We start from the raw sequence: 25865 nt of genomic DNA, 5'->3' as shown, positions 1-25865 counted from the left end.
GCTACATGGTGCGGCCAAAAAAAAAAAAAAAAAACTACGACTATTAACATGTTTAGAAGGTACTTAAAACATTTGTTTGCAATCCAACTCAAATATATCTGCAACTACATTTTGGACAAATGTTTAAAAAAATCCCGCTTAATTTTGATGCAAGTTTTCTTGTAACTCAGCGATATTTACTACTTACAAGGGCTGAATGTTTTGAAAAACAGAGCCCCAACTTTCTGCAAAACATCCTGAAAGTGCTTTTATCCTAGAAATGGGGAGGGGCTAATGATCTGCTCTTTCACTGACAACATCCTGTAGTTATTTAAGTAACACATCATCATTTTCTTGATGGTTGGTGATTCTACAACACCATCGATAGCTATTGCTTGCTTCTTTTATATTTTTTGGCCAAGGCACGTAAGACCTTAGTTCTCCAACCAGGGATGGAAACTGTGTCCCCTGCATTGGAGACACAGAGTCTGACCACCAGGGAAGTCCCTATCGTCCATTTCTTGGTTCTCTGCTCACCTTGCCTTATCACGTTGTTGATATCTTTCAAACTCTTAGAGGCGCGGCACTGGATTTAGACAGCAGAGTACTCCTTGGCGTAAGGACTGACCCATCCATGGAAACTGATATCAGTGTGATCGATCCAGCATCGTTTGCTGGACTGTATGCAATGGGATTGTAATTTTATGTCCTGTTGTCCCTATTCTATGTCTCTGGCCATCAACAGAAGACTCTGTCTGGGTGAAATTGACATATTTTCAGCAGTAATGCTTGAAGAAGGAACAAATTTCTATTTTGTTCCCTCTGTTCCGATCCTATCTTTATGCATTTCCTTTGGGGGAAGTCTTCCCCACAAAGTCTCTTAGCACTCCCAGCCGTAGGAGAACTGTAGCGTTCGTGGACAGAAACTGGAGACAACAGTTCCCTACCCTTTTGAAGACTTCCACTGTCCAAATTTCTTTGACCCTTGGATGACAAGGTCATCCATTTCTTTGACCCAGGAGACACTGGCTCATGGGAAAGATGTCCTTGTACATTTCCCCCACCTCCTGTTTCAAAATTATTTGGGAATATAACTTCTTCACAGGTAGGAACTTTGCAGAAGCATGGAGAGCCTCCCACAGTGCAGAATCATGACTCCATACTAAATTCTCTAAAATCTGTTCTTCGATGCTGTTCAGGTGTTTCACCATGTCCCTGGAGAGTCCCTGTTCTGAGCAGATCACCACCTCTATCACTTCAGTTCAGTCACTCAGTCGTGTCCAACTCTTTGTGACCCCATGGACTGCAGCATGCCAGGCTTCCCTGTCCATCACCAACTCCCAGAGCTTGCTCAAATTCATGTCCCTCAAATCCGTGATACCATCCAACCATCTCATCCTGTCATCCCCTTCTCCTCCTGCCTTCAATCTTTCCACAAATCAGGGTCTTTTCCAATGAGTCAGTTCTCCACATCAGGTGGCCAAAGTACTGGAGTTTCAGCTTCAGCCTCAGTCTTTCCAGGGGACTGATTTCCTTTAGGACTGACTGGTTTGATCTCCTTGCAGTCCAAGGGACTCCCAAGAGTCTTTCTCCAACACCACAGTCCAAAAGCATCAATTCTTAGGCGCTCAGCTTTCTATATGGTCCAACTCTCATATCCATACATGACTACTGGAAAAACCATAGCTTTGACTAGACGAACCTTTGTCGGCAAAGTTGTCTGCTTTTTAATATGCTGTCTAGGTTTGTCATAGCTTTTCTTCCAAGGAGCAAGCATCCTTTAATTTCATGGCTGCAGTCACCACCTACAGTGATTTTGGAGCCCAAGAACATAAAGTCTGACACTGTTGCCATTGTCACTCCACCACCTCTATAACCTTACAAAAATAAAATGGCCACAGATTAAAAACTTCAGTAATCCAGAGAAAAGTATGAAGTGAGCTATAGGCAAAGAGGACCATTTTGAAACAACAGGCCATCAGGGAATGATGAAAAATATATATCCTGCTCTAAAATAACTGACATGTCTATTCCATGAAGTCTTTGTGTTGCCTGAACCATTGCAGTCTCTCATATTTTATAGTACAAAATTTCTGCAAGTTCCAGTTTGTTTACAGCGAAGTCTATGCAAGATTCTGGCTGTTCATGTTGATTGAGGATAGTGTTGGCAGAGTCTCTCTCACTAGTTCCATTATGTTTTCCCTTGGATTACACAAACAAGACTCAAAAATATTTATAACTTGGTTACTTGGTGCATTTTTCAATCCAGCCACAATACTCTGCAATCAGCTCACACTTTGAGTGACTGAAGCAACAAGAGTTAATGACTGCTACTTTTTCTCTTAAATACTGCTGCCCTGTCAGTGGGGTAGAAGGTATAAATAATGTTTGTTTCAAAGTATTGTTGATGGTTACACTCGACAGTAGTCTGGGTTGTCCGTTTCCGAACAGGGCATCACCAGTGAACCTTCCAGGAGTTTATTTCCTCTTCTGCATATTCTCCCCAAAAGAGCTTCTCATCATAACCACCAATAGTTAAAACATATTCTTCACACTCTCCGTGTTCACTGCTTCGCTATTGTCAGTAAACTGGAAAGGCCCAGGAGGCATTCTCTCCTTTAAAGTCTTCCTGTCAAATAGTTTTGAAACATATGGCTTAAAGTAGTGCTCCTTTATCCCTCTGGCTATAGTTCACACAGTACAGCAGTGACGCAGCCAGGCTATACAGAAGCTCTAAAATCAGCAATACGAAAATCAGGATGGTAAACCTTTAAAGATGAATTCAAGGAGTCTCGTCAATTTGAGCATATAATGTCACTGACGAAAATCGGATCCAAGCAGCACAGAAGGAAATGATGAGTTTACTAAATCATCTCCAATCATAGGAAAATTATCCTCAGTATAAACAAAGTGTCCAAAAGAAATTAAAAAGCTCCTTAACACTGCAAGGACTCCTCTGCTTCCTGCTTCGTGGTAACTTTGGTGGCGCTTCACATGGATTTTGAAACACATCTTTAAAAATTGGCTCAAATTTTTTGAAATTGCGTTTCGCTTAATTTCCTTCCAAGATATGGTTTCCAACTGTGGGGATAATGCTTTTGAGGCAGGCGACAGATAACGAACAAGCCGACCAGTGTGTAACTTCCTCTAGGCCGTAGATGTCCTCGATGGCGGCGGAGTTAGCTTGTGTTCCCCTCGGCCAGGTTCAGCTCCCGACACAAAACGTCCGCAGCGCCACCCACATCGCGCCACCCACATCGCGCCACCACCGCCACCTGCCTCAGCTTGGTGCCCGCCCTTGTTTATCCTCCTTCCGCTGAGCGCTACCCACAACCACCCGCACCAAGGCGGGCGAAGAACGACGGCTCTTCGATGGTCTACATCCGCGCTTCGCCTCAAAAAAGTCCGTTTCTTCCCCAGGGTTCCGAGCCTGTCCTTCACCAGAAATGTGATAAAAAAGCATATCATCTTAAGTGACTTATAAAGCTGCTTAAGTCGTTTTATTTATAAATTTAACTTGATTGCTCCTGGATTTCTCCCAACATTTTATTATGGAAAATTTCAAACACGCAAGAAAGTTGAAAGAGGTGTACATGTGTCTACCACTTAGACTGTTACCAACATTTTGCCATACTTGTCTAACTGTATTTCTATTTACTCTATCCATCTAACTTTTCAATGCATTTCAAAGTAAATTGCAGACATCAGTACACTTTCCCTAAATAATTCAGCCTGTATGTCATTAACCACAGTTCAATTTTTTTTTTGCTGCTTTTAATTTTCAATATTAATAATAAAAGATTCTCCCACTTTCAAGATGGAAAGAAATTCATTCATGGATTCTTCTAGTTGATGTGTTTCCACTTTCACACAGCGATTTAGGGATTTCTAATTTATTTGGAGTTTATGCAGGTACATGTTGTGAGAACTAAATCCAACTTTACACATAAATATATATATATACATACACAGGGGCTCTCTGTTTTAAAAGTATTTTTATTGAGATTTAATTCACATACCATAAAATTCACCCCTTTTAATTGTGTACATTTTAGTGGGTTTTAGTATTTCACAAAATTGTGCACCTATCATTGCTACAAGCTATATTTGTACATATATGTTATGTATGTGTGTGTGTGTATTTGTTTTTCTCCAAATGTCTATCTAGTCTTAGCGGCACATATTAAGAGCTCCATCTTGCTGTCAGAGAGTTGAGATGCTGCTGCTGTCAGTAATGTCCGGGTATCTGGGAGACCAATTCCGTTCCACTGGTCTGTTTGTTCGGTCTCCCTAACAACGGTTCTGGTTTAGGACTCTGGTAAGGGGTGGGGGGGGGGCGACAGACATGCGGTCACGCCTTCAAGACCTTTAGTCAAGTTCTTTCAGAAAAGAATCCTGCTTTATTAAGGCTCTCCAACAGAGTAAATCCCCTAGGACTCAGAAAAAACCAACTGGGCAGGAGCATGGTCAGCAGGAAATCCTGGGAAGGAGAAGTACCAAGGATCAAGACACGCCCCATTCTTGAGTCTCCCCTCTCCTTTCCCGGCTCCCCAGCCCGGGCTGGGGGCCCTTCCCTTCTCTGTCCATCTCCCCCTTTCTGAGGACTAGTGGACCCGCACCAGGGGCTGTCCCATCCCGCTCGCATCCTAGGACTGTCCGCAGGAAAGCACCTGAATAGCGTGGCTGAGGCACCCAGTGGTTTCAGAAGTGAGGCCAAGCGTGTCCAATGCTTGCCGAGCGAAGTCTTCGGCGCTCACCATGAGCAGTCCCTTTCTCAAGGGATAGGTCATATTTGTTTCAACCAAAAAGGGGCTCACTGTCTGCAGGTAAGAAAGGAATCAAGATAAGAACTCCCTTCCCTCCCAAGCCTAAACTCCCGGGCCCTCTCCGAGAATCCCTGAATCCCACCCCTCTTGCGGACCACGCCCCCAGATATGTGCTGACCACGCCTCCCTGGCCACGCCCCCTCGAGAACCCACCCCTTGCGACTTTGGTGCCACGGAAGCTTTTTCTTAAAAAAGGTTTCCTTCTTCCCTCTTTCTCTCTCTTTTCCTTCCTTCCTCCCTTCTTCTCTCTCCCTCTCTTCTTTTTTCCCCTCCCTTCCCTTCCTTTCTTTCTTAAATTTTACTGAAGTATAGATGATTTACATCCACCGAAGCTTTTTGACCTCACCCCCACCTCATTCCCAGCCCGCCCCTGCTCCTAGGAGCCTCCACTGAATCCAAGCTCCTCCTCCTTCAGAGCCCTCCCCTCGTGAGTTGCCCCTCCTGCCCCTCTCGAGCTCCTTCCCTCCGGAGTCAGGCACCTGCACGATGACACCTTTGGAGCGGTACTCTGTGCCCACGGCCACGGAGAAGCTTCGCACAAAGGCCTGCGGAGAAGGAGAGACGGGTCCCAGGACCACGAGCTTTCCGCGTGGAGTCCTCCAGCCTGCCCCCTGCCCCGGCGTGCCGTCCCGTATCCTAGAACATTCCCTCGTTCCCGGAGGGGCCCCTCCCTTACGGCTCAGGTTCTCACCTTAACACCTGAAAGTTTCTTTGCTCTAAGCCCTCTTTTTGTTCCCATACTCTCACTCTCCATTCCAGCCGCGCCAGTCTCTGTGTATTCCCTGACCTCCTCCCACCGCACATGTTCTCGAAATCCTAGCTTTCTTTTCTCTTAAAAAAAGAACACAAAATCTGACTTGCCCACTGGACTGTGCCCGAGATATCTGTCCTATTAATAGCCTCAGACTCTGGTGATACATCACACACACACACACACACACACACACACACACACACACACACGCAAGCATTCGGGTCTTTTCCGCCATAACCTTCAGGGCCAGAATTAAGGGCTACTGTAGGAATGAGACCATGACAGCCAGCCGGTGCCCGGTCTGTGGGTCTGGGTACCTTGGTGGCCGCATACACTGCTAAATATGGATAGGGCTTCCTGTCAGCTACTGAAGATATGTTGATGATGATGCCTTTGCCCCTGGAGGAGGAAGCATTAGTTGGAAGGCAGTCACTGCCATGGGGAAGAGAGGATCCTAGTGATTTACCCACCTCCCCACCCTTTAGTCGCTGTGCTAACCAGAAAGATCAGAGAGATAGGGAAGAGGTGGAAATGTAAATGGGAGAGCTGGGGAATAGAAATAGGCAGAGGTTGGATGGGAAAGATCCAGAGTGAAAGACAAAGAGACTGCCTCTTACCTGCTGACCATTCGGGGCAGGAGGATTCTAGTCATCTGCAGGAGGAATGAAGAGGATCCTGTCTTTCCTTCTTTCCACTGCTTTCACCTGCCCAGACTCCGGGCCCCTCCTCAAGTTCACTCCTGTCCCCCTACTTTCCATCAGGGACTATTCCGCTAGCACTGCCTCCATGCCAAGTCCAGTACTGGGGGATATTGAGGACCACCCAGAGTGGTCAGAGCTATGCTGACTCTGAACCCAGTCCCTCCTAGCCCTGACTCACCTGGGCCACAGACAGCATGTTGCAGTTTATAATATCCTGGAGTTTCTAGGGGAAGAAAATGGAACTAATCAGTCCTTTCCTTCACCACAACTCTGCCACAACTCCCATATTTTCTAGCTTACTTTTCTTTTAATGTGGAACAGTTTTTAAAAGTTGCATCTACTAGAATTTAAAATACACATAAACTTCGATGCATTGACTCCACTTCTGGAAATGTATTCCTTTCTAAGATACTCACATATGTGGGGAATGCATATGTCCAAAAATACACATTATAACACAATTTGTAGTCAGATATACCAGGAAACAGCCTGAATATCCATCAATACTGGGATGACTAAATAAACACTGGGTAGCCCATGGATAGACCACTGAACAACAAGTAAAAAGAATGGATCAGCTAATTATTCTGATTAAAATGATCCCCAAGATACATGTCTACTTGTGAAGGTAAAGTGCAGAACAATAGGCTGCTGCCATTTGGATAAAAATTACATATACATCCTTCTGTAGGCATAAAGAGAAAAATCTATCACTATTTTAAACCGGGGGGCACTTGTGGGGAATAAGATTGAAGGGAGAAGGGAGATTTTCACTTTCGTTTCGTAAACGTCTCTCTTTGGATTTTCTGATCAGTAAACTATTTATAAATGCATACCATATACATACCAAAGTGCGCAAATCTTAGAGTAAAAACTGAACACAAATCTTTAGCTTCTACCCACATAAAGGAAGTATTGGGACTTCCTTGGTGATCCAGTGGCTAAGACTCTACATTCGCAATACAGGGGGCCAGGTTCAAGCCCTGGTCAAGGAACTAGAACCCACAGGCCGAACTAAAAGACCCCACAGCCGCAACTAAGACCCAGCGCAACCAAATAAATAAATAAAATATTTTTTAAAAGATTCAATTCAACTGCTATTAAAATCCTAGTAGCATATTTTGCAGAAAGAAAAACCCTGCCCAAAATTCATATGGAATCTCAAGGGACCCTGATATTAGCCAGACTAATCTTGCATCCATCATTTCCACTTCTGGGTATATGCCCAAAAGAATTAAAAGCAGGTACCCAACACTAAAAGCCTCTTGATGAAATTGAAAGAGGAGAGTGAAAAAGTTGGCTTAAAGCTCAACATTCAGAAAATGAAGATCATGGCATCTGGTCCCATCACTTCATGGCAAATAGATGGGCAAACAGTGGAAACAGTGTCAGACTTTATTTTGGGGGGCTCCAAAATCACTGCAGATGGTGATTGCAGCCATCAAATTAAAAGACGCTTACTCCTTGGAAGAAAAGTTATGACCAACCTAGATAGTATATTCAAAAGCAGAGACATTACTTTGCTGACTAAGGTCCGTCTAGTCAAGGCTATGGTTTTTCCTGTGGTCATGTATGGATGTGAGAGTTGGACTGTGAAGAAGGCTGAGCGCCGAAGAATTGATGCTTTTCAACTGTGGTGTTGGAGAAGACTCTTGAGAGTCCCTTGGACTGCAAGGAGATCCACCCAGTACATTCTAAAGGAGATCAGCCCTGGGATTTCTTTGGAAGGAATGATGCTAAAGCTGAAACTCCAGTACTTTGGCCACCTCATGCGAAGAGTTGACTCTGAAAAAGACTCTGATGCTGGGAGGGATTGAGGGCAGGAGAAGGGGATGACCGAGGATGAGATGGCTGGATGGCATCACTGACTCGATGGACGTGAGTCTGAGTGAACTCCGGGAGTTGGTGATGGACAGGGAGGCCTGGCGTGCTGCGATTCTTGGGGTCGCAAAGAGTCGGACATGACTGAGCGACTGAACTGAACTAAAACCCAACACTGCTGTATTTAAAATGGATAACCAACAAGGACCTATCGTATAGTATGTGGAACTCTGTTCAACGTTATGTGCCAGCTTGAATGAGAGGGGAGTTTGGGGAAGAATGGATACATCTCTATGTATGGCTGAGTCCCTTCACTGCTCACCTGAAACTACCAGAACATTGCTAATTGGCTATACCCCAATACAAAATAAAAAGTTTAAAGTTTGGGGAATAAAAAGCAGGTACTCAACAGATATTGGTACATCAACAGTTCATAGCAGCATTATTCACAACAGCCAATAGGTGGAAACAACCCAAGTATCTATCAACAGTGAAGAGATAAAGGGTGATACATATTAATACATATGATGGAATATTATTCAGCCTTAAAAAGAAAATTGGGACACAGGCTGTGACATGGATGGACCCTGAAAATACTATGCTAAGTGAAACAAACCAGGCCCAAAAGAATAAATACAGTATGATTCCACTTATAGGAGGCATCTAGAATAGGCAAATTCATAGAGACAGAATGGTGGTTTCCAGGACCTGCAGGTAGTTAGGAACTGGGGGTTACTGTTCAACAGGTAGAGAGCTGAAAAAGTTCTGGAGATGGATGGAGGGGATTGTTTCACATCAATCTGAGTGTACACAATACCACTGAACTGCACACATAAGAGTCAAAATGACAAAATTTAAGTTATATATATTTCCCATAACTTAAAAGCAAAGAACAGAAAAAGAATGAAATTCTGATATTTGCTAACAACACAGATGAAGTTGAAAACATGCTAACTGAAATAAGCCAGACACCAAAGCAAAACTGTTCTGTGATTTCTCCTGTATGAGGTATCTAGAATTAGCAAGCTTGTAGACACAGAAAAGTAGAAATAGATGTTACCAGGGAATAGGGAAGAATGTGGAGATACTGCTTAATAGGACCTGTTTAACTTACAGGTCCTGTATTTAACTTATACTGCTTAATGAGCTTCTGTTTGGGATGATGGAAAAGTTTTGGAAATACACAGTGGTGACGGCTGCACTACATTGTGAATGTATTTAATGCCACGAAGTTGCAAACTTTAAAATCGTTAAAATGGCAAGTTTTATGTTATATATGTCACAATTTTTTAAAAAATTTATGCTGATATTTCCATTACCCTGGCTCCATGTGGACCTTGTTATATTATCTATTATTTCTCTTGTGTTCAATCATGAATTTTCTTCTAATACTCCTGGTTATATTTTTTTGGTGCTGTATATTTAATATTAAAAAAATTTAACTGCTAATTTGAGTCTCTGGACTACATTGTTTTTCTCTAAAAATGGTTTGGTTTTGCATCTCCCAGGTGGCTAAACTAGGGGATGCCAAAATATCAGATCCACATAATCCCAGTGGAATTAAGATCATCTGAGAGTTGGCTTCAGTTCCTATAAAACCTGCTGCTGTGCTGTGCTTAGTCGCTCAGTCATCTCCAAGTCTTTGTGACCCGCTGGACTGTAGCGCACCAGGCTCCTCCATCCATGGGATTCTCCAGGCAAGGATACTGGAGTGGGTTCCCATGCCCTCTTCCAGGGCCTATGAAACCTACTTTACCCTAACTCCTGGATTACAGTGTTCAGGATTCCAACCTAAAATCTGAGATATTTTCCAAAGCTTTGTGCTATGTTATTTGTTGCAGCTCCAAACACTATCCATGTTGAAGGGGAATGTTGCTTCAAATGTCAGATCTCACCTCTCTTGGATTCTCTCTTCCCTCAAATCTTGACGTGACAATTCCTCATTGACTTAGTAGGTTGATACCTTCAAACAGTTATTTTAAAACTATTTTATCCAGCTCTCCTACTCGTTCTCATTTGCAGGGTTAGTCTTCAGTCACAGCTTCCTCTAATACCAGAGGCAGAATACACAGGCTGATTCTCCTTGCATTTTCTAAAATGAGTCTATGCCTTCTTTTTCTTTTCTGACTTCTGTTATCACAGATTAATTTTTATTGGAGCATAATTGCTTTACATTGTTGTGTTAGTTTCTGCTGCACAACGAAGTGAATCAGCTCTGTGTATACATATATCCCCTCCCTCTTGGACCTCCCTCCCACTCCCTTATGCATTCCTTCTGAAATAATAATATTTAGAATTTATTTATTTTTTTTTGTGTGTATAGCAAAGTTTTGTTAATGTGATAAAGGGACAGGGAAAGCTTCTGACAGACATCAGAAGAGGGACGGAGAGTGCCCCCACTCCCTAGTCTTATCAAGGCCTTAGATACTTTTACTGGACCCACTCCCACAACAGACGTCTTAAACTAACATGATTAGAACTAACAATAGAGAATTTAAAAGCCATCCTGATCTCCTATGTCTAATAATAATGGCCCTCATTTATGGAGCACACAACTTAGGTGTATGTGCATTGTGTTGTCTTATCAGCTGTTATTATCTTATCAGCTCTACGAGGTCAGCAAAAAAACACTGATTCCCATTTTATAGATATGAGACTGAGGCGCTGATTTTTCCACGTGGCTCATTCCCCGCCCCCTACTCTTTTTTTGGCCACACTGTCGGCCACGTGAGATCTTATTTCCCTGACCACCGACAGAACCCACAACCCCGGCCCACCCCCCCTTCATTGGAAGCACGGAGTCTTAACCACTGAACCGCCAGGGAAGTCCCTCATTTCTCCAGAAAGTTAGCACCGGAGAATATAAAACGGGCAGAACCAGACTCAATTTAGACAGTGGTCCTGGTTGAGCACTGCAGAAGGGCGCCCCATGGAAGGAGAGCATAGATTCCTAGCTCTCCACTTAATCAAGCTAGTGTACTGCGCGAGGTTTTCCAACAGAGGCAGCAGTGTAAGGCAGAGGTCCCGCGGGCTAGTTCTCGGTGTTACTCACTTTGCCGACGTCCTCCTCACAGTCGAGCAGTTTACTCAAGTGGGTTGTATATTTTTGGCCCACGTTGTTTACTGAATGAGAGGGGACAAAGTGCTTGTGTCACTCCAACAGGCCCTGGGACACCGGGTGGGGCCAAGCCAGGAGAGTGTTCTGGGGTCAGGGTGAGCCCGAGGGCGGCTGAGAGCAGTGCTTCTCCCAACAGGCACGGGGACATACCCAATACTCCGATCTCCAGGTCCTTCAGTCCCGCCTCAATGGTCTCGTAGATTTCCAAGCCCCCGGTGAAATCCACCTGAATCACTCGTGTACTTTTGCCGTAAAGCCGCTCTGGGAAGTGTGTGAGGGGTTGAGGGGCAGAGGCGGAGTGGGAGCCAGGCTTTTGGCTGTAACTCATCTCTGCCTGCATCTCACTCCAGTCTCAGTTCAGCCCCAGGCCCTTACCCCATCCTTCGCAGGCCCCAGAGGCAGTGGGAGCGTGCTCCCTGCACTTGCCTCGACCACGCCTTCGACCACGCCCCGACCACACCCCGTCAAACCTCAGCCCGTGAGCCAGGAGGGCCGCGTTTCTGAGCTCCCCTCCTTTCCTTTACTCACCTATCTCCTTTGCCTCGTGCTTCAACTTGCTCAGGTCTCGACTGATGAGGACGACGTTCAGACCTCTCCGGGCGAGCTGCAGGAGATGCATTCGTTTATTTATTCACGAAAGCCACAAATATTTACTGTGTGCTGACAGCGTGCTGCGCTGTTGTAGGCGCTGCCAATGCAGAGATGAACAAAAGAGAAATAAGGGAAGTTGGCCCTCGCGGAGCATGCATTCTGGGGCCAGACTATTCCAGGCAGAAGGAACAGCAAGTGCAGGCCCTTGCGCAAAGGCTGGCTAGCTGAAAGGACAGCACACAGTCCAGGGTGCACTGAATGAAGTATTCTTGCCTGGGAAATCCCATGGACAGAGGGTCCTGGAGGGCTACAGTACATAGGTCACAACAGAGTCGGACACAACTTAGTGATTAAACAGCAACTAGCCTCCCCTGCCTTCGTGCCCGCTCGGGGACATCGCTGCAGCTTTCTCCCATTTTCCCCCTGCATCACGCTCTCTCTTTTCTGGATGATTCCCATCCAATGTGCAGACCTGCCAGAAGGTCTTTGTTTTGGTGTTCCCCCATTTCTCATCACGCCACCCCACTTTACTCAACATTCTAAGAACTGCTTACCCTGGCTCTCTCCCGGGCCGCTTGTATCCACTCCAGTTGGACTCCTGCCCCCACTGTGCCACCCAAACCACTCTGGTCAACAGTAACTTCCACGGTGGTAAACCCAGTGCCATTCTCAGCACCTCCCAGCATTAGCTGACACGTTCATCACCCCCTCCTCCAGGCAACGTTCTTTCCCTGGCTTCCAAGACAGCTCTTCCAACCTTGGTTTCCCTCCTGCCCTGGCTCAGATCTTGTGCCTCATCTTCCGTGCGTCTTAACTTTGAGTGCTCCAGGGAGCACTTTGGGGGGGATTCAGACTGTGCTCCCCTTCTCCATCCACATCCACTACCATGGGCATCTCATCGAGTATTGGGACTTTATTTTTTACAATATTATGTATTTATTTATTTTTGGCTGTGCTGGGTCTTCACTGTAGTGCGGGCTTTTCTCTAGTGGTGGCAGGCAGGAGCTACACTCTAGGTGCAGTGCTCGGGTTTCTCTTCCTGGTGGCTTCTCTTGTTGGAGAGCACGGGCTGTAGGCACATGGGCTTCAGTAGTTGCAGGATATGGGCTCAGTACCTGTGGCTTCCAGGCTCTAGGGCACAAGCTCAGTAGTTGTGAGGCATGGACTTAGTTGCTCCTCAGCATGTGAGATCTTCCCAGACCAGGGATCAAACTCATGTCTCCTGCACTAGCAAATGGATTCTTTACCGCTGGATCACCAGGGAGGACCCCTAGTCTTAGGACTTTAAATGGCATTGTTATGATGTTGATGCTCCAATTTCTATCTCCACCCATTCTGAACTCCAGAATGGCATTTCCACCTTCTGGAACTTCACAACTCAGATACCTAACTGGTATCTCAAATGTGTGTGTTAGTTGCTCAGTCATGTCCAACTGTTTGCAACCCCATGGACTATATAGCCTGCCAGGCTCCTCTGTCCATGGGATTTCCCAGGCAGGAATATTGGAGGTTGCCATTTCCTATTCCAGGGGATCTTCCCAACTCAGGGATCAAACCTGGGTCTCTCGCATTGCAGGCAGACTCTTTATCATCTGAGCCACCAACGAAGATAGAATGTCCAAAACGTCAAACTTAGAATGCCCAAAACTAGACTCCTTTCCACTTCCCCCAAACCTGGTCCTCTCCTCAGTTCAACTCCATTGCAGTAATGGCAGCTCCATGCTTTGGAACCTGCACATCTCCAGGGCTCCCTCTTCTCCTTCCTTGATTTATTTTTAACTCTTTAAAAAATTTTAAATCTATTTCTTTCTTTCTTTTTTAGGGCCACACCGTGTGGCATGTGGGATCTTAGTTCCCCGATAGGACCAGAGATGGAATCCTTGCCCCATGCAGTGGAAGCACAGTCTTAACCACTAGACCACCACAGAAGTCCCTCTCTTCAACTCTTGTAACCATTTGATGGGCTTCCCTGGTGGCTCAAGCAGTAGAGAAACCACCTGCAATGCAGGAGACCTGGGTTCAATACCTGGGTCAGGAAGATCCCCTGGAGAAGGAAATGGCAACTGTTCCAGTACTTGATACACTATACATTTCATTTGTTTATCTTACACCTATCTCCCCTCACTACAACAGAAGCTTCCAGAAGACAAGGTCTTTTGATTTTTTTCTTTTAAATCTCTTTTGTTTACTGTTGTACCTCCTAGCATCTAGAAGATGCCTGGTGCCTGGAGGTGCTATATAAATATGTTTTGAATGAATAAGTTCCTGCCCCCACCTGGGGAGCAGAGGAAAGGCTCCCTGGAGAGGATGTCTGCGGGAACCAGAGAGAGCACAGCATTCTCAGTCTGATAGAGTTAGCTGACAACAGGCAAACAGAAGCCCTCCCATCACCCACCCCAAGCCCTGGCTCACCTCATGTGCGTAACCCTTGCCGATGCCGCTGGTGGCTCCTGTTACCACTAGAAAGGAGAGGAGGAAAGGGCAGGAGGGGATCCCCACCCTCTCCTACCCCCGTCATCCACTTCATGTCCCTCTTGTCCCTTTTTGCACCTTTTCTGGGAACCCCCCTCACTGAGACCCAACCCTCCTGGTTTTCGTCCTCCTCTTTCATCAGCAAGGGGCTCTGACACCTCGGACAGGTTGGAGGACTTCATACATGTCCAGCCTTCACCCGTCATGCTTCCAGGGGTCCCTGGCCTCTGCCCTGACTAGGGGTCCTCACCGGTCATCTGTCCGTGTTCCTGCTGCCCCGCCTCTACCTGCTTAGTGCAGAGCCCTTCTTCCTTACCTGCCCAGGCCCCGTGCGCCCGGAGCCAGTGGTTGCTCCGGCGTGCCTGAGGCAGCAGATACACATAGACTGTGGAGCCCACAGCCCAGGTCGCCCACAGCAGCAGGAACAGGGCTGTAACCGCTCCCAGCACTCTCAGCCCGTCCCACTCCGCCTCCATCACAACCCCAACCAACAGATCACCCGACCTAGGACCAAGGGGGTTTTTCCGGGGGCAGCTATTAGAAGCCTGGGCGTTAGCCCCGCCCACACTGCCAGTCAAGCGTTCCACCCCGCCTCTCTCCCTAGCTACGCCCAATGAGGGTTTAATCTAACCAACAGCCACGCCCATAGCCTTAACACCGCCCCTTGATAGGTCCACACCTGAGCTCAAAGTCCACTCCCAGCGCCTGCAGAGCCAGCTTACATCCAGCCTCCCCTCAACCTGCAGAGCTGGGCAAAGGGTACCCACAGATAACCTCCATTTGGGTCACTGAACTCAATCTCGCTGTTGGTGGGTGAAGGCCAGAACTGAAACGAGGGACCAATCACGTCATTGTTCAGGCGCCAAGTTGTGTCCGACAGGCGGGGTTTATCAGTTTGTCAGAAGAACCTCACTTACAACTTATCTGCCGAGGCAGTATAAAAGCCGGAGGCCTTACAGTGGCTCTATGTAACCTTTCTCCTCACTTCTCCTTGGCAAATTCTGGTTTTTTCACTTGTTCTTCGCATTTATTATTGAATAATTTGTTCTTGTTCAGTCCCGAAGTTGCGTTCAATTCTTTGCCACCCCATGGACAATAGCATGCTAGGCTCCTCTGTCCTCCACTATCTACTGGAGTTTGCTCAGATTCATGTCCACTGAGTTGGTGATGCTACCCAACCATTCCATCCTCTGTTGCCTCCTTCTCCTTTTGCCTTCAATCTTTCCCAGCATCAGGGGCTTTTCCAGTGAGTCAGCTCTTCACTTCAGGTGGCCAAAACACTAGAGTCTCAGCTTCAGAAACAGTCCTTCCAATGAATATTCAGGATTGATTTCCTTTAGAATTGACTGGTTTGATCTCCTTGCAGTCCAAGGGACTCTCAGAAGTCTTCTCCAGTGCCACAATTAGAAGGCAATTATTTACAATAATAAATTGTAATTATCATCTAATGATTATGGCTATGGTTTCATAACATAAATTATAGTTATTTATAATAAATATTATTATTATTTAATAATGGGGTTCCCTGGTAGGTCAAACAGTAAAGAATCCGTCTGCAATGTAGGAGACCCAGTTCGATCCCTAGGTAGGGAAGATCCCCTGGAGAAAGGAATAGTTACCCACTCCAGTATTCTTGCCTGGAGAATCCCATGGACAGAGGAGCCGGGCAGTCCATGGGTTTCAGAGAGTCGGACATGATTGTTGTGGTAAAATAAATATACGTAACATAAATTTCACCATTTTAATCCTTTCAAAGTATAGATATAATTCAGTGACATTAGGTGCACTCACAAGATTGTGCAACTGTCACCACATCCTAGACCTATTTCATCACCCCTGATAAAAAGAAGAAAACAGGTGCCAAATGGAGTCAGCTGTGCTAAGCCTTGGGTTAACAAAGCAAGATTTAATAACTAACTTAATGGTTGTTTCAACCCCACAAGAATGTAACCTTTATTCAACCTAGGATCGCCTGGTTGGTACTAATGAGCCTTGCTGCTGTTCAGTCACCCAGTCGAGTCCGATTCTTCGCAGCCCTGTGGACTACAGCCTGCCAGGCCTCTCTGTCCCTCCCTATCTCCCAGAGTTGGCCCAGGTTCATGTCCAATGAATCAGCAATGCTAGTGAGGTAGGCCACCCAATAAGCCCTTCCATCCCCTTAGGAGGATAGCCTTGACTCAAACAATGAATTTCTTTGCTGAAAAGATCATTTTTTCAACTCCCTTTCTGCCTTTAACAACTTCCCTTTTCTACAGCTCAGTGGAGATCCTTTCTACGACTAGATGGGATGTAGCCTGATGCATGAACCATTGAATAAAGCCAATTTGATCTTTAAGTTTACTGAGTTGGGACTTTGTGTTTTTTAACAGATTTGGTGGCAGCAGTAGGACAAAGGGGATTTCTGATGGCTTTGGAGACAGCAGGAGACAGGTGTGGCGCCCCGTGAACCCTTTGGGCTCACTGTGTTTCTGGCCATTTCCGAGGATCCTGGGTGAGTTCTTGGTCTGAGTTCTGTCCTATTTGTGTCAAGTTCCTGACCTAGTGGGCTTTCCAGTTAGTTTTCCCATTTGTCTGGAATTACTAGTTCCATGTCAGGAACAGCCGGTGACCACTGCAGTTTCCCATTTGTCTGGAAGAAGCCTGCAGTTCTCATTCTCTGAAGTCTGCTGGTTCAGTCCTTTCCTCAGTCCTTGGTTCCATGTTGGGAACTGGTCATGGTGTCCACAGGACCTTTTCTGGGCCAGGATGCAGTAACAGCTCTTGATCTTCACCGATATATTAAGGTACATGTGTTTGCTTGTTTTGAATCAATGAGGGCTGTTGCTAACTGGGACCTCAGAGGTCAAAAGCTGCAAAAATTGATGGGTCTGGATAGAGCAAGAACAGAGTTATGACAAAAAGGAATATAAATCCTAGCAGCACAAGACACTATTACTGAGTTTAAGTAATCCCTCCAATGTAGACCTTATTCCTATGGGATCCATGACAAAGTGTTTCCTGTGAGACTGAATCCATGTTCTTGCAATGACAAGCAATCTTATTGTCTAGCACTACTCTGGCTAATGAAGTTCGGGCTTTTTGCTGGCAGGTTATGGCTTAAACCTGCTCTTTTATGTCCTTTACAATCTGTCCTTGATATAGAAGAGAAAGAATTACAACAAAAATTCTCCAGTTTAACAGAGGTGCCCCCAAATCTATGGGTTTTTTCTCTCTCTTTTTCTTTTTTCTTTTTGCATTTTAAGCTTTATTTATGAAACAGTGACATGCTCTCTTTTATATTAGCATTTAATACTTATGAGAATTGGTCTGTTTACTGTTACCTGCCTTCATAACTAAACCATTTTTATTGTTGTTTAGTCGCTAAGTTGTCTCTGAGTGTTATGACACCAAGGACTGTAGTCCGCCAGGCTCCTCTGTCCATAGGAATTTCCCAGGCAAGAATACTCAATCTATGGGCTATTTCTAATCCTGACTTTGGGAAAGCAAAAAGTGCAGAGCCGGTAAAATTTCTGACGTATGTGGTTAGACCTCTTTCTAAACTGCCTCAATATTCATTAAAGCCTGAATCCATACAAGGCCTCATACCGACAATAGACGATCTCACCACCAAGGGTTGATCATTTCCTGTACCAGCCCCTGTAACACTGGTCTGGCTGATTGGAAACCCTAATGAGGACTTCCCTGGTGGTCTAGTGGTTAAGAATCTGCCTGCCAGTGTGGAAGACACAGATTTGATCCTGGTCTGGGAAGATCCCACGTGTCATGGGGCAACTAAGCCTGTGGGCCACACCTGCTGAGCCCCCTCTCTCTAGAGCCTGTGAGCTGCAACAAGAGAAGCTACCACACCACGAGAGAGTGGCCCCAGCTCCCCATTGCCAGAGCCTGCCTACAGCAGTGAGGACCCAGCACAGGGGGAAAAAATCGAATGGTTGGGAAGCTGTTTACAAGATAGTTACTCCCTGCTTCCCAGTTGTTTCAAACACAAACATTCTTTTGTCACTAATTCCACCAGGCTCAAAATGGTTCACTGCTGTAGCTCTTTGCTTGGCTTTTTTTCCCCCCAGCATCCCTGTGGACCCCAACAGCCAACATCTATTTGCCTTTACTTGGAACAATCAACAATATACTTGGACACTCATGTGGCAAGGGTCCACAGAGACCCCTTCTTAACTCTCCCAAGTGCTCCACCAGGATCTGAGCACCCTCCACTTCCCCAGGAAGTCGACTCTCTTACAATATGTAGATGAACTCTTGCTTTGCTCAGTGCTCCCCAAGAGGCGTCCATAAATGATTCTATTCATTTGCTGCAACAGTTAGTTCAAAAGAAACATGGAATCTCTGATGCAAAATAACAACCATCTCTAGACACTGTTTATTACCTAGGTCATAATCGAAGTGCTGAAGGAATCCAATTGTCTTCCAAACAGATTAAGTTAACCCAAGAATTTCCTTGACCCACAACTAGGCAACAGCTTGGTGGATTTCTAGTCCTGGCTGGCTACTTGCAGATCCTCATTTTCCTCTCTATAAACTTACTAAGGGCTTCCTTTGTGGCCCCAGGGGTAAAGAACCCGCCTGCCAATGTAGGAGATGCAAGAGACGTGGGGTTTGAACCATGGGTCCGCATGATTTCCCTGGAGGAGGAAATGGCAACCCACTCCAGTATTCTTGTCTGGAGAATTCTGTGGATGGAGAAGCCTGTGGGCTATAGTCAATGGCGTCACGAAGAATCAGGCACAACTGAGCAACTAACACTTTCAAACTTTCATTGCCTTTTATAGCAGCACACAAGTGGATTCAGAGGGTAGTGCCTACCCCAACTATAAGGCTGTAACTAAAACTGTGCTCCACAGGGTTAACAGAAATTGGTGACTAACAAATTCTTGAGCTGGTCTTACAGAACAGCAACTAAGGAAACACCTTGTTTAAAAAAATAAACAAATCTCCACTTGTAACCTGCCTTCACTGACCAAGCTTGCCTTTTTTTTTTTTTTTTTTAATGCCTTAACCACCCCTATAGATAACACTACTGACCGATGGGTCACTATAGTAATGGGGGCTTAAGCTGTTTTTCAGGAACTTGGAGCCAGCTCTTGTCCTGTCCGAGTCAGCTGAGACTGATTGGGACCACCGACCCTAAAGCTGGTCCTGCACAAGTGTCCAACAGATGCCCTTTTGACATCAGAGGGGCAAAAACTCCAGTCTCAGAGTGCACTGTGTGAGCAGTCGTGTCCGACTCTTTGTGACTGTACCCCTTCAGTCTCCTCTCTCCATGGGATTCTCCAGGCAAGAATACTGGAGTGCATTGCCATTTCCTCCTCCAGGGGATTTTCCCAACCCAGGGGTCAAACCCTTCTCTCCTGTGTCTCCTGCATTGCAGGCAAATTCTTTACTGCTGGGCCATCGAGGAAGCCCCTCAGATTGCACTAAAGCACTTCCATTTTTTAACATGCGTCTCATGAAGTATTATGTATTAATAATTAGCATCTCGTATTAATAATTCAGAGACATCTGTGCAGAATGCCAGTTACTTCACCTTTTCCCCTACCTCCAATCTCCTTTCCCCATGCTTATGACCACCCTAACTCTTTCACCCACAGACAGTCCAAGTTCCTCACCTATGAGGAGCAGGATTTGTGGGTTTGAGATCTCATTTGGCTGCTTTGTAAATAAACATTTTCTGCTGCAAACCTTAGTGTCTCGGCCTTTGGCTTGCTTCACCGTGGGCAAATGAACCTGGTTCAGTAACATATTTGGTGAGCCATCCTGGAGATAACGGTCCAGACGGACTTTTTGCTGGTTATTCATTGGCCCCTTGCTGACACTGAGAGTCTGTGGACAAGTCTGAGCAGCTGCCTGGTCCCCTTGTTTTAGGGACTGTCCCCTGGATATCCCTCACCACAGTGTCACTGAACTTCAGAGCTCAGTATTTTTTTTTTTTTTTTGCATTAGAGACATCTTTTGATAGCAAGCAACCTTGTTAAAATATACCTGTGCCAGGGACTTCCCTGGCAATACAGGGGTAAAGAATCCACTTGCCAATGCAGGGTGCGCTGGTTTGATCCTTGGTCCAGGAAGATTCCACATGTCTTAGGACAACTAAGCTGGTGTGCCACAAGTACTGAAGCCCGTGCACCCTAGAACCTGTGCTGCACAAGAAGAGACGCCATCGCTATGAGAAGCTTGCACACTGCAACTAGAGTAGCCCCTGGTTGCTGCAATGAGGCTTCCCTGGTGGTGCTAGTGGTAAAGAATCGGCCTGTCCATGCAGGAGCCTCAGGAGACCTGGGTTTGATCCCTGGGTTGGGAGGATCCCCTGGAAGAGGGTGTGGGAACCCACTCCAGTATTCTTGCTTGGAGAATCCCATGGACAGAGGAGCCTGGGAGGCTATAGTTCATGGGATCACAACGAGTAGGACATGGCTGAAGTGACTTAGCATGTTGTATATAAAGAATGTCTGTGTGCAGCAACAAAGACCCAGTTCAGCCAAAAATAAACTAAAAAAAGAAAAACTAAAAGCTTGTGATTAGGTTTAAAAAAAATCCGCCTTCCAAAGCAGGGGACTTGGGTTCCATCCTTGGTCAGGGAACTAAGATCCCCCATGCCATGAGGCCACTAAGCCTGTGCACTGCAACTACAGAAAGCCCAAGAGCTGCCCCCCCCCCGCCCCCCAAAAAAGACCCATTCATATTTTAGCTAAATGTGAAACCCTTTCTTCTCTTTACTCTGGCATTGGCCTAGCAAGATAATGCCCTCATCATATCTCCCAGGCCGTTGTTAAGTGAAGCAACCTTTCAGACTACTGAATATTTCATCAAAAACTCACCTGTCCATGAGGTGAGAGATCCCCGCTGATCATTCCAGTGGCCCACTTTTCTTCTGTTCGCAATGTCACTGCAAACCGTGACTGACTCCCCTTAGAAGTCTCAGCTGCTGTGGCCAGAATATCCGGTGCCTTGTCCTTCCCTTTTCTTGTTATGCCCGTGCTTGCCCGATTACACAGGAATACCTACGTAACCTGGAGGTGGGCATGGCAATCCACTCCAATATTCTTGCCTGGAGAATCCCAAGGACAGAGGAGCCTGGTGGGCTACAGTCCATAGGGCCACAGAGTCGGACACGACTGGAGTGACTTCACATACATACACACACCCCTATGTAAATCTTTGTACACTTGCACCCGCCACCTACTCATGATTATCTAGATCAGATCTACTCCCACTCACTAAACATTCTCACCAGCAGCTCCCATCTTTGCAAGGGATTTAAAACGACTCTGTTTCAGGCTAGGAGATTTTCTTCCTGTATGCACTAAAAGCCTAACTGACCTCTGGCTTGAATGGGTAAACACAGCCATGCCTTTGGATGGATCTATTTATAGTACTCCCATAAGGGGAATGGTCTGTCCTGCAACTAGTTTCGTCTTTGTCTGTAATGGTTATCATTCTCGTAGGGTGTATGAATGCCTAGGTGACTGGTGTACAGCTGGGTAATGCCTCTTAGATTATCTAACTGCGCCTCTAACTTTGTGGACAAGGGAATGAAGACATTTCATTGATTGGATCCCTTTGACCTACATTGTCTAGTTAGAAAGGAACTGTCAGGAGGCGTTCATGATTCAAGGTTGACGTCCTTTGGCAGGGCCCTGCGTTTTCAGTTAGGATTAACTGCAAATGGGAATATGACCTCAAACATCTCCTTAACTCTTGAAGATACTGTAGCGTCCATTGCTAAGACCACGCTGCCCAACAAAGGGCCTTAGACCCTGGTCCAGGTTGTTCCTGGTAACAGGACAGCCCTTGATTATCTTTTAGCTGAGTGAGCCGGTATCTGTGGCCAACACCACCTGTTGTACCTGGGTTAACACTTTTGGAGAAGCTGAAACTCAGGTACATACGATCCTTGAGGAGGCTACCTGGCTTAAGAAGATGACTCTCTGGGCTTCCCAGGTGGCTCGGTGGTAAAGAATCCGCCGCTAATGCACGAGACACAGGTTCAATCCCTGGTCCGGGAAGATCCCACATGCTTCGGAGCAACTGAGTCTGTGGGCCAAAACTATTGAGCCTACACTTTAGAGGTGGGGAACCCCAACTATTGAAGCCCACATACCCTAGAGCCCGTGCTTAGAAACAAGGGAAGCCACTGCAATGAAGAGCCCGTGCTTGCAACTAGAGTGTAGCCCCTACTTGCCACAGCAGAGAAAAGCTCAAGTAGCAACAAAGATCCAGTACAGCCAATAAATAAATAAATAAAATTATATAATATAATATCTTATAATATATAATATAATCATCTTTATATATACATATAAAGATCATTCTTTTAGTGGAGTTTAACTTATTTGATTTGATTGGTTTGGGTCTTGAGGATCATATCTCCAAAGTGCACTCAGCACACTAAGAAATATCCTGCTTATAAAAACCACAGTCATCTCCCTGGTACACTGTACCCTCTCATACTCTTTCAAAAGCTTTAATTGTATGTTCATAGCTGATCATCACCAAACAAGTGTTCTCCCTGGGATATAAGAAAAGAAACAAAGAAAATGTCCAGCTTACAAATTGTGAATCTGAAGTTGTGGCCGCAAGTATCGCAGATTAAGGAAGGCCATCAGGACTTGGGGATACGGCACAGAGGGTCAACAGGAGCTCAGAAAACCACAGAGCAGTAGCTTCGAGTGGCGTTAATGCCTTAAAGGTTAATCATATCTCTCAGGCTGAGAAGCTAATCAAAATTAGGGGATGGTTAAAAAGAAGTCATGCATGGTCAACTGATTAGTCGAGTCCTACTCTTTTTGATGGAACTTTTTAGGGAGGAATACTGGAGTGGGTTGCCAGTTCCTCTTCCAGGGAATCTTCCCAACCCAGGGATCGAACACAAGTCTTCTGCACTGAAGGCAGATTCTTTGCCATTGAGCCATTAGGGAAGCCCCCTTAAAAAGAAGATAGCAGGCTCAAAATGGAGTCACTTGTGCTCAACCCCATGCCAGGAAAACAAGACAATATCTAACCCAATTGTAGTCTCAATCTCCAGGTATGTGACCTTTGACCAGTCAACCTGGAATTGCCTGGGCAGTACCACTGAGCTCATAGCCCAGTAGATCCTTCCATTCCCATTAGGAGGGTTACTATGTCTGAAAAAAATCTTTTTTTTTTTTCTAATAACTTTTTTCCCCCACCTCTTTCCACCTATAAAAGACTTTTCTTTTGGGATTCCCTAGTGGTCCAGTGGCTAAGACTCTGTGCTCCCAGTGTAGGGGGCCTGGGTTCGATCCCTGGTCAGACAGTTAGAGCCCACATACCACAACGAAGAGTTTGTGCGCCACAGTGAAAAGATGCTGCGTGTTGTAACCAAGACCTCGCTAAGCCAAACAAATGAATAAATATTAAATAAACTTTTTACAGCTCCATGGAGCACCTTTCTGCTGGTGGATGGAATGTAGTTTGAGTCATGAACTGTTGAGTAAGCCAAATTAATTTTTAATTTGCTTACCTGAATTTCATTTAACATCGCAAATAGAAACTCTGTGCCCATTAAACAATCATTCCCTAACCCAGGTCTATGGTGATGGAATTCCAGCTGAGCTCTTTCAAATCCTAAAAGATGATGCTGTGAAGGTGCTGCACTCAACATGCCAGCAAATTTGGAAAACTCAGCAGAGGCCACAGGACTGGAAAAGGTCAGTTTTCATTCCAATCTCAAAGAAAGGCAATGCCAAAGAATGCTCAAACTACCTCACAATTTCACTCATGTCACACGCTAGTAAAGTAATGCTCAAAATTCTCCAAGCCAGGCTTCAGCAGTACATGAACCGTGAACTTCCAGATGTTCAAGCTGGTTTTAGAAAAGGCAGAGGAACCAGAGATCAAATTGCCAACATCCGTTGGATCATGGAAGAAGCAAGAGACTTCCAGAAAAACATCTACTTCTGCTTTATTGACTATGCCAAAGCCTTTGACTGTGTGGATCAGAACAAACTATGGAAAATTCTGAAAGAGATGGGAATACCAGACCACCTGACCTGCCTCTTGAGCAACCTATATGCAGGTCAGGAAGCAACAGTTAGAACTGGACATGGAACAACAGACTGGTTCCAAATAGGAAAAGGGGTATGTCAAGGCTGTATATTGTCACCCCGCTTATTTAACTTACATCCAGAGTACATCATGAGAAACGCTGGACTGGATGAAGCACAAGTTGGAATCAAGATTGCTGGGAGAAATATCAATACCCTCAGATATGCAGATGACACCAAAGAAGAACTAAAGAGCCTTATGGCAGAAAGCAAAGAAGAACTAAAGAGCCTCTTGATGAAAGTGAAAGAGGATGGTGAAAAAGTTGGCTAAAAACTCAGCATTCAGAAAACTAAGATCATGGCATCTGGTCCCATCATTTTATGGCAAATAGATGGGGAAACAATGGAAACAGTGATAGACTTTTTTTTTTTTTTTGGCTCCAAAATCACTGCAAATGGTGACTGCAGCCATCAAATTAAAAGATGCTTGCTTCTTGGAAGAAAAGTTATGACCAACCTAGACAGCATATTAAAAAGTAGAAACATTACTTTGCCAACAAAAGTCTGTCTAGTCAAAGCTATAGTTTTTCCAGTAGTCATATATGGATGTGAGAGTTGGACTATAGAGAAAGCTCAGAACCGAAGAATTGATGCTTTTGAACTGTGGTGTTGGAGAAGACTCTTGAGAGTCCCTTGGACAGCAAGGAGATCCAACCAGTCCATCCTACCAGGTGGTCTGGTATTCCCATCTCTTTCAGAATTTTCCATAGTTTGTTCTGATTCAGGAAATCAGTCCTGAATATTCATTGGAAGGACTGATGCTGAAGCTAAAACTCCAATACTTTGCCCACTCATCTGAAAAGACCCTGGTGCTGGGAAAGACTGAAGGCGGGAGGATGAGATGGTTGGATGGCATCACTGACTCAGTGGACATGAGTTTGAGTAAATTCTGGGAGTTGGTGATGGACAGGGAGGCCTGGAGCACTGCAGTCCATGGGGATGCAAAGAGTCGGACACGACTGAGCAACTGAACTGAACTGAATGTCTATGTAATCTTTATTCTACTTTCTGTCTTGATTAATTTGCATATTCCAGATGCATTATATAAGAGAAATTATAGCTATTTGTCCTTTGGTGTCTGTTTTATTTCACTGAGTATAATGTTTTCGTGCTTGGGCATGCTGTGGGATGTATCAAAATTCTGATCCTTTTCCAGGCTGGATACTGTTTCATTGCACGTACATACCACATTCTGTTTATTCATTCATCTGTTGACGGACATCTGGATTGCTTCCACCTCCTTGGCTATTGTGACTAATGCTACCATGAACATTCATGTGCAAGGATCTGCTTGAGTCCCTGCTTTCGAGTCTTTTGGGTATATTCCTAGAAGTGGAGTTGCCAGATCATACAGTAATTATATATTTAACCATTTATTTATTTATTTTTGGCCACACCACATGGCATGTGGAATCTTAGTTCCCTGCCTGGGAATCGAACCCTTACCTCCTGCATTGGAAGTGTGGAGAGACTGCATTGCCCAGAACCTTCTGCCCACTCTGGAGGCTGCAACTGAGAGATTCTGGG

The 25865-nt window shown here is 45.4% G+C and overlaps 1 protein-coding gene, 1 long non-coding RNA gene and 1 pseudogene across 3 annotated transcripts; 1 reads left to right on the top strand and 2 right to left on the bottom strand.

The window, feature by feature from the left end:
* Positions 1 to 543: 543 nt before the first annotated feature.
* On the bottom strand, positions 544 to 3603 carry LOC138096837 (retinoblastoma-like protein 1; annotated as a pseudogene).
* A 360-nt stretch (positions 3604 to 3963) lies between these two features.
* Positions 3964 to 14796, bottom strand: LOC138096084 (very-long-chain 3-oxoacyl-CoA reductase-B-like). Its single transcript, XM_068992183.1, has 11 exons — positions 14579 to 14796; positions 14203 to 14249; positions 11728 to 11803; positions 11350 to 11460; positions 11134 to 11204; positions 6439 to 6483; positions 6177 to 6211; positions 5877 to 5958; positions 5285 to 5350; positions 4650 to 4799; positions 3964 to 4459 (listed from the first exon to the last, which is right to left on the bottom strand). Exons 1-11 carry the CDS (start codon positions 14736 to 14738, stop codon positions 4352 to 4354), a joined length of 951 nt encoding a protein of 316 aa, XP_068848284.1. The 5' UTR covers positions 14739 to 14796; the 3' UTR covers positions 3964 to 4351.
* Positions 14797 to 16246: 1450 nt separating this feature from the next.
* Positions 16247 to 25300, top strand: LOC138096255 (uncharacterized). Of its 2 annotated transcripts, XR_011146431.1 has the most exons (4): positions 16247 to 16390; positions 16632 to 16753; positions 23821 to 23942; positions 24057 to 25300. It is a non-coding gene; the product is annotated as an uncharacterized lncRNA (long non-coding RNA). The 2 variants fall into 2 exon arrangements; XR_011146430.1 differs by having other exon boundaries at positions 23821 to 25300.
* Positions 25301 to 25865: the final 565 nt, after the last annotated feature.

This window comes from Capricornis sumatraensis, chromosome 20 (assembly GCF_032405125.1).
Source record: "Capricornis sumatraensis isolate serow.1 chromosome 20, serow.2, whole genome shotgun sequence".
NCBI lineage: Eukaryota > Metazoa > Chordata > Mammalia > Artiodactyla > Bovidae > Capricornis > Capricornis sumatraensis.
The sequence above is the reverse complement of the archived record's forward strand: the minus strand, read 5'-3'. Positions and strand labels throughout refer to the sequence as shown.

Excerpts from the sequence above, each read along its gene's own strand:
- LOC138096084 (XM_068992183.1), bottom strand. The coding sequence starts at position 14,738 with ATGGAGGCGGAGTGGGACGGGCTGAGAGTGCTGGGAGCGGTTACAGCC. Across the intron at positions 11,205-11,349 it reads CCTGGAGATCGGAGTATTGG|TAAACAACGTGGGCCAAAAA; the intron begins GTATGTCCCCGT and ends CCTCTCATTCAG. Across the intron at positions 5,959-6,176 it reads CTGCCCCGAATGGTCAGCAG|GGGCAAAGGCATCATCATCA; the intron begins GTAAGAGGCAGT and ends TTCCTCCTCCAG.